The sequence below is a fragment of the Sesamum indicum genome, linkage group LG8 (genome assembly GCF_000512975.1).
Source record: "Sesamum indicum cultivar Zhongzhi No. 13 linkage group LG8, S_indicum_v1.0, whole genome shotgun sequence".
NCBI lineage: Eukaryota > Viridiplantae > Streptophyta > Magnoliopsida > Lamiales > Pedaliaceae > Sesamum > Sesamum indicum.
The window spans coordinates 14070284-14079431 of NC_026152.1; the positions used below are offsets into that span (position 1 = coordinate 14070284).

General features: G+C 34.0%; 2 protein-coding genes across 2 annotated transcripts; one reads left to right on the top strand and one right to left on the bottom strand.

The window, feature by feature from the left end:
* Positions 1443 to 3480, top strand: LOC105168555 (peptide methionine sulfoxide reductase-like). The gene is made up of 2 exons (XM_011088688.2): positions 1443 to 1870; positions 2899 to 3480. The coding sequence occupies exons 1-2, from the start codon at positions 1535 to 1537 to the stop codon at positions 3151 to 3153; spliced, it is 591 nt and encodes a 196-aa protein (XP_011086990.1). The 5' UTR covers positions 1443 to 1534; the 3' UTR covers positions 3154 to 3480.
* On the bottom strand, positions 4980 to 8728 carry LOC105168556 (autophagy-related protein 16). The gene is made up of 5 exons (XM_011088689.2): positions 8473 to 8728; positions 8220 to 8346; positions 6982 to 7163; positions 6653 to 6848; positions 4980 to 6193 (listed from the first exon to the last, which is right to left on the bottom strand). Coding segments are annotated over exons 1-5 (1530 nt in total). The 5' UTR covers positions 8475 to 8728; the 3' UTR covers positions 4980 to 5170.

Sequence of the window (9148 nt, forward strand, 5' to 3'; positions counted from 1 at the left end):
TATATGTTTGTGAATACTACGTGCGACAACAATTAATTTTATAAAAAAACCCTATTGTGATACCAATTTTTAAATATTGAAATTTATTCTTTAATTCATTCAATCTCTTCAATAAAATATGATTATGCCATTGATTAATCTTTATCCAAAAGTTCTGCTCATCTTTCTAAATTATATATAATTTATTTAGTTTTATATTTTACAATTTAAATAAAATTATTCATAATTTCACTTATTTATCTTTTTAAAAAATACAATATTCTCGAATCTTGGGACTGAAAATTAACTAGTTAAAATATAATTTAGTAGTGTTACTCCAATGTATAAAGACTAATTAAGTAAAAATTGCCTTTATTTTATGTAATTTAAATATATATGATATTAGCAAAATATTATACTCGAAAATATTTAAATAATTATAATTATCATATCTATTTATGTATGAATATTGAGAAATTATAATTATCATATCAAAATGGTAAAAAGAAAATAAAATTTATGCACCTAACCGCAATACTCGCCTAAATTCAACTCCAACTGATTTCCTTAGAGGGATAATTACAGATTTGGTCCTTATATATTGTTATTAATTTATTTCAGTTCCTAAATATATTGAAAAACTACTTTAGTCCTTTAATTTTTAAAATTTAACAGTTTTGATCCTTAAATCTAACTGATGATCATTTTGTCCTTTCAAAGAAAAAATATATAGTTCAATTATCTTTTCTCTATGCTCATGATCGGCTCAATATGCTTCCAAAAATAAAATTAAGCCTTTATAAATTCATACTTTTTTTTTACTGTCTTGTTCCCGAAATTTTCAAGTCCTCAATATTTTTTGAGTAGTGTGGTTGGAGAAAGTCCATAAAATCGAGGACTTGGAACACCTCGGGAACAAGTCGGTCAAAGAAATGTATCACTAGAAGAATTATAACATTTAACTAAGGTTATTGTCATGATTAATAACAAATAGTTGTAGCAAATAGTTATTGACCACGGTCATGCAATGGTTGTTGGCCGTGATTTTTGTGAAGGTGGCTAAAAGTCATTGCAAATGTTTTGATTATGGCTTTTAAATGTGGCAAAAAATATTTTTATGGTGGAAAATTTAGTTTTTTGTATTAATTTTGTTTAACTGTAGTTAATAGTTGTCTTTACCATGACTTTTAGCCATAGTAATTAATATTGTAGCCAATAGTAATTTTTTTCTAGTATATAAATTTATGGAGGTTTAATTTTATTTTCAAAAGCATGTTGAGCCTAACCATGAGCATAGAGAAAAGATAATTGGATTATATATCTTTTTTGAAAGGACAAAATTGTTATTAATTAGGTCTAATGATCAAAACTATTAATATTTTAAAAATTGAAGGATTAAAATAAAAATTCAACATTAAAAACGAATTAATGAGAATATATGAGGATAAAAAATGTAATTAACCCTTTCTTTCCGTTTATGCACAGCCTCAGCTTCTCAGCCCCCAACTCGGACTATAAATCTTTGACCCGAATTCCGAAACTATAACCAGCAGCAATGTCTTCCAGTGAAGGAGAGAACAAGAATCCAATCAACCCGGCTCTTGAACCCGACTCTGATGCTCCAGTTGAACCGGGTCTGGAGTTGGCCCAGTTTGCAGCCGGCTGCTTCTGGGGTGTGGAACTGAGGTTTCAGAGAGTGGAGGGCGTGGTGAAGACTGAAGTGGGCTACTCACAGGGCCATGTCGACAACCCGAATTACAAGCTGGTCTGCACCGGATCCACGAACCATGCTGAAGTGGTCCGGGTTCAGTTTGACCCGAAGGTTTGCCCGTACACCACTTTGCTTGATGTGTTCTGGGCTCGCCATGATCCCACTACTCTCAATCGCCAGGTATGTCTCTGTATGTGCATATATGTTTTTACTTTTTTCTTTAATTGTGTAATATTAGTCAATTTGGTCATTCATTTACTAAAAATTCAAATTTATTTGAATTTATTTTGTAATTGGTCAATGGAAATTTATTTACTTTTTATGTGTATTTGTTTTGCAAAATTGATTGAGTTATCTCATATCTGCTCTACTATCATCTATTTTGATTTGACGTAAAGTTATGAATTTTATGATACTTTTAGAGACGTAATGAGTCAAATCGAAGAGTTAAGTATATTTGAATTTGATTTGATATTTTAAAATATTAAGTAAATATGATTTGATCTCGAGTAATTTAAGTTTTATACGTTTATTAATTGATATCCATGTTGAATACCAGCGGAGTTTCTAGTTTTGTCGATCAAAATTATATGTTCAAGTTTGGACATGATAACGAGGAGTGTTAAGATTGAGGTTTCACAAGTAGTGTGTTTGAATCTCATACGTGTGGATGGATAGTACACTTTGTTGATTTGAAATATCGATGTATTAAATCAATTTTTTAATTTGGATGCATTGAATAAAGTAAGGAATTGAATCTTATAAAAACAAAACAAAAAAAACTGGATAATTTTGTTAGATGGTTGAGGACTCGAACCAACTTCTATCTATTAATTTTGAGTCGAATAAGGAATAGTTTGTTTTATTTTTTGCACAATCTTTTTATATAAAAAGAAAAATAGCTGTAGCAAAAAGATGGATTAATATCTGATTTTAATTTACTCTTTACATGGATTAGCTTAGACTTAATAGAAGATAATTTACGTTTTTGTGTTTTTTAATCGAAAGTTTGGTTGGTTTCTACTTCTGTCCCCAACACGGGTCAGGATATGCTTCCATGACTACAAATTGTGTAGGAAGTATTTACGATCAACTATGCAACAAAATTCTAGAAGGAATCGAATCGACAATCATCTGAACCAAAGTACTGTTGACTGATTTCTATGAAATATAATTTCTCAATCTATTTTGTATTTTTGTGTTAACAGGGAAATGATGTTGGGACACAGTACAGGTCTGGGATATACTATTACAATGAGACACAGGCTGAATTAGGTAGAGAGTCGTTGGAAGCGAAGCAGAAAGAGATCAAGGATAAGAAGATCGTGACAGAAATTCTTCCGGCCAAGACGTTCTATCGAGCAGAAGAGTATCATCAGCAGTATTTGGAGAAGGGGGGGAGGAACGGTTTGAAGCAGTCGGCTGCCAAAGGCTGCAATGACCCCATCCGCTGCTACGGCTGATGCAGCAGATAAGATATAAGGGCTGGTGTCTTGTTATTCCAAGTGTGCCTGTGTTGCTTAACAACGTTGTCGGTTGCGTGGTAATTTAAATGAACATATGAAAATCATGTTTTTATAGCTGTTGAATTTCAGTTTAAAATAAGTTGAATGTTTGGTTCTGTTTTCTGAGGAACAATCTCAAACGTTATGACAGACTTGGACATTGCAGAGAGCTGCCCAAATCCTATTGTCAACCACTGAGTGGTGTTGGCATTAGTTTCTACTTTTATGGTTGGAATATATTGAAAAGTGCTTATATTAAAATATTACATACACCCATTTTGTGTCTCTCTGCCTCCGGAGATGAATTTCTTGATTTTTAGTCATAAAAAAGAAGTTACTGAAAAGGGCAATACTACAACTGCAAGACACCCTTTTTGTGTAAGAGCAGCAACTCAGTGATGGGGATGAGATGAATGAGCATGCTTCTTCAAGATTCCTTATGCTATGATGTATACCATTTATTACGTTATTTAGTGTGTTCAAATATATTATTGAATACGTTCAAATAATTAAAATAACAAAAAAATATAATACACTATTATAATGATAAATATATTAATAAAGTTCCAACTTACAATTTTTCAATGCCCAAGTTTCTAATTATATGACTAAGCTAGGCTTATAAATGAGCAGAAAATACTCAAATTCAAACCCGTTATGGTCCTTTAAGAAACGTCCCAATGGTTTTTAGGGTTTAATTTTTTTGGATATATTAGATTCAAAATTCATTAAAGGCGTGTGTGTGAATGGGTGCGAGCATGGTAGAGGGTAAAAATGTAAAAACTAAACTCAGTGTTTATTCAAATTCAAACTCCAAATTATCTATACTATTATAAAACAAAAGGGTCTTATAGATATAAAAGTGTAGTTCTCATACCACTTACACCAAATTTTTTAAATGCCAAAAATGCCCTTTCATTAATAGAACCTATTTAACTTCCCAACTCATATTGCATTAACTATTCAATCACATCTTTAAGAAAATTAATTCCATGCAATTATTGCACCCATACTTAACTTTACTCACTTTTGTTTAATTTATTATTAATTAAATTAAAAATAACACATTAGTATTTATTTTGCTGATACGATCGCTACTATGATATATATATTGTACAAAGTTTTAATTTCTAATTTATTAACAATTAATGCATTAAATAAGCTATCAATAGCTTTTGCACGTGAGTTTGTAAAGTAACTATAAATTTTAATATACAAAAATAAATTAATTATGAGTTTTAATCAAATAAAAATATTAATACAATTATGCGCACAGATACTGCCCGCCACGATGTCTAATTACATTATATCCAAACTAATACCCATTGAAACTCCAAACTATTGCATTATATCGAGACTAAATACCCATTGAAACAAATATCTTGAGTTGAGTAAAACTCACACCTTAAAATACCTCCAAAATGCATATTTATGTGTTAATTTAAAATTATTGAATTTATTAACTTTTGATAATTTTTTGAACCAACTCAATAATTTCAAGGTGGGTTGATTTGGGAAAATATTTGTCAGAAGTTCCATTTAGAACTGTCGCAATACCTTCACATCGTCACCACATGAATTCTACTTTTAACATGGCATGATTGTAATTATTTCAGACAAACTATTTATTTGACTTAGGATCAGGACACTAAGTCAGCAGGTATAATTCTCTTTTAAAAGGGAAAAAAAAAAAAAAAAAGAAGATTTATATAACAATGGACTATACAAATATTATGTACACACCCCCAAGAACGTAGAAATTATGAACATGTTTACTAAACTGCTAATCTCAACTTCAAACTGCCCCCAGAAATCAATAAATTATAACCACATTACCTACAATACCAACCTCCGTTCACAAATCCAATCCAATGATCTTCGATGAAACTGATCCATCATTCATGCCCGTCATATCAACCAACTAGACAAAGGATGTCCGCATGATGAACAGCAGATCAGGAGAACCGATCACGAGTCAAGACCAAACACAAATGTTGCCATTCTTGTCTGAGGTAGCCAAAGGTTTCCCAAGATTACTCCACGAACAGCATAACACCGGAGAGGTGTGCTCCTTTAGAGTGCTTACTACTTTGGCATTTGTTACTGACCAGATATGTACAGACCCATCAGCCGATCCAGCAGCAACGTAACCATCATCAGGACTTATGCAAGATCTGCTCCAATTAGATGCCACTCTGTTTCCGTTGCCTCTCAGTGTGGCACAGATTTCAAGGGTACGCATATCAAATAAATTATGTAAGTTGTCCCTCCCACTCGACAAAATTACATTTCCATTTCTGGACAAGGATAGAGATGTAACAGCAAAAGAATGTGCTGCAACCTCACTCAGAAGTTTTCCCGTCTGAATATCCCATAGTCGGAGATTCCCGTCTACATGGCCAGAACAAATGGTCTGCCCATCCATGCTAAAACAAAGGGCATTGCAATTGCTGTGGAATATAAGAGTGTTTACACAGTAGCCTTTCTGCAGATCCCAGACCTTTATCGTGCGGTCATAAGCAGCACTCACAACGTTTCGATTGGACACCTTGCTGACATCCACTGCACAGACTTTATCCACATGGCCAGTGAGAGTGTGTCGCACCCGACCAGAACTTACATCCCATACATACAAATTGTTTGCACTACTGGCTGCAATAACAGATTTGTTATCATGTGTAATGCAGACATCAAGAACAGAGCCAAGACAACCATAAAGGGTGCGACTTAGTGACCCTGTGTGTGTGTCCCACATTTTAACTGTTTTGTCCTGTCCTCCGCTAACCAATTTACTGGAATTATACTCGAACAGTACAGAGGCACAGCCACCTTCATGGGCAGGGATTCTCTGTTTGCATATAGTCGGAATGGTTGACTCAACATAATACTCCGCACCTTCTTCACTTTGGCGGACTACACCATCAACTTGTTGACGGGCTAGAAGTTGTATGCTGCTTCCTTTGACACGATCAAGCATGTCCTCATAAATAGCATTTGCCTAATAAAAGAACATTACCAACAATAAGCACAATCAGAAACATTTTCACACTTATAAGATAAAAAATAAGTAGTAAAATAACAATTTTAAGAAGATAGAGTAGAAAACTCATGCCAGGTCATGAGATGGAGGATCCACTTCTAAATGCCAAAGTAACGGAAATTTCAGTGTCTTGTTATGGTTTCAAAAATAAGTCAAGGTACAATAAAATGGCAATTTTAACTTTTCTCAACTGGTATATCCATTTTTAAATGTAACTAACTAAACGACATCAAACACGATAGACCAAAAAGGCATTTAATCTTCACAATAATAAACGCTAGATGATTCTATCAAATGCCGTAACACAACTGTCCACATGCAACCCTTGTCTTGTGTCTTTGATAAGGGGCAGATGGACAATCCCATATGTTCAACTTAACCATATACCACATAAGAACAGACATTGTATAAAGATACCTCATTCAGGCGTTCGGCATCTTTCATTTTCTCTAACATCCAACGGTCGATTAGCATCTTGTTTTCGGCCTCCGCATTGTTTGCTCTAAGAACGGTTGCTTCAAGTTGTCCTTTAAGATCCTGGTGTTCGCTTATCAATAATTCTAGGGCCTTGGTCTTTTCTTCTAACTGCACAGCTAAACGGGAGCATTCATCCCTGTAAATGAGGGAGCGTTATGATAGCTTATGCAGTAACTTCTCATAGTTCCAATTCTAGACAGTTCATATATAAACAATGAAGGTTTTAAAGCCATAGAAAGAGAGGGAGGATGCATAATTAAATATAAGACCTTGCTTGACTAAGCTCATTTTGCAACTCAGATATCATGCATTCTTTCTCTTGTATTAAAGCTTTTGAAGTTCTGGATTCAGCTACTTCCACCACAAGTTGTTCTGATAGTCGAGATTGAGCTTTGTAACACTGCTGGAGCTCCACTTCAAGATTTTCAGCTTTTTCTTTCCACTCTGAGCCCTTTAACATACGCATGAGTAGGCTTAAGACAAAAGTCATGCATGACTAAATACATATTATACAGGCATGCTGTTTCCACTCTGAGCCGTTTAAAGCACAATACAAAGACATCAAGTATTTGAGAAGTAGTATACTTATGTAACTCAAAGCAAACATCAAAAACTAAATGAATACACATAGTTCATAATTAAACATGCGCCAATTCCATCATAATATTTTAAACGCACGGAAAGTTTCTCCACTATTTCATGTGATACCCATTAGTGATTGAAAACAATACTTCTAACAGATCCACCACGACAAAAGAATAAAGCACCTGAGATGATTCTTTCTTCCCAGCATGCAACAATATTGCTATAATGCTGACGTCTATCACCAGCCACAACTAAATCTTTCCATCTATTATTTCCATCATAATATTTTAAACGCACGGAAAGTTTCTCCACTATTTCATGTGATACCCATTAGTGATTGAAAACAATACTTCTAACAGATCCACCACGACAAAAGAATAAAGCACCTGAGATGATTCTTTCTTCCCAGCATGCAACAATATTGCTATAATGCTGACGTCTATCACCAGCCACAACTAAATCTTTCCATCTATTATTAGCCTATTTTCTAGTGATTAATCATGTCAGAGATTGATATATAGATGCTATGCATAGACTAATTTTTCGAGAACTGTAATCCATTATCTCAAGTAGTTTAGTTATCACACAGTAAGGGACATCGCCAAATCTATCTTATTATTACCTTCCATCTCCGTCATACAAAATCATAATTCTTTTCCATCTTACTAGAGAGAAAAGGCTGAATTAACACGCCAGTAAGTTTAATACTATCAAACTCAACATAAATCTATACCACAGAACTAGTTTCAATCTTTCTAAACCAAATTCAAGCATTCGATCAAAGCTGCAACAACTCAACCATTACATAGCTAAGTCCATCACCAAGACAATAAATTGAAACCAGAAAATAAATGGGCCAAAAACCTCTGCAGCATACTACCACAATTGATCAACTAAAATTCAAAACAACAATCCAAAAAACCTGAGACACAATCGGGCGAGAGAGAGCGATGAAAGCAGGTGAATGAGCGCCCTCTTCCAGTAAATGCCGCTTTCTCAGAGCTTTCAAAGCGTGCTTTATCGCTCCCATTGCTACATCTTCTTGCGACCTGAAAATCAAATTAACCCAAAAGAGAAAAAATCATACCCATTAAACCCAAAAGAAGCAAGAAAGTAAAAAAGTAAACATATGTAAAGATAACGAACGTCAAGTCAGCTAAGAATCCGAAAATTACATGTTGAGTAATGAGTTTTTGGGTCCCGTCTAGGGATTTGAGCAATTGAAATTGGGGGTTTTGTTTCCGAAACTTATCGATGATTGTGGTAAATGAAACAGAGGAGAATGATAAAAGAATTTGAGATTTATAGTGTGATTTGTTTCCGAATTTAATAAGCTGCAGAGTTTGCCTGAAGAAGGAAGGTGATTGAAGAACTACAGTTACTGGCTGTGATATTGCGCGGTGAAGGTTCTCCCACGAAGCGATCCGGGTACGAGAGGGGTAGGGTTAAAGTGGCGGGTCGGGTATAAAGAGTAATGTGGATCTTGTACTAGTTTTAGGATTTCAAGATTTTGAAGTCTCTTGAAATGTATTTTTTTATAATTAAGTTTCCACATATATTTGTGCTTATAATTGTTTAACATAATAGTTTTTGTAAAATAAATAATAAAGAATTTGCACATGAAAAAATTACCCATAGACCAAAATAAAAAAAATCAAATAAGATGAATATCCCCTTCAAATTTCTACTATTAAATCTTTACTTATTGTTTTTCTTGAAAATGTCCGCACATGAATCTCCTATTGTTACCCTTCTTGAAATGTCATTAGGTCTAGCGCAACAGGTTTGTTGTATACTAAATTCTGCATTGGTTGCAGACATGAAGCCACACAATGTAGGACGAGGTGTTGC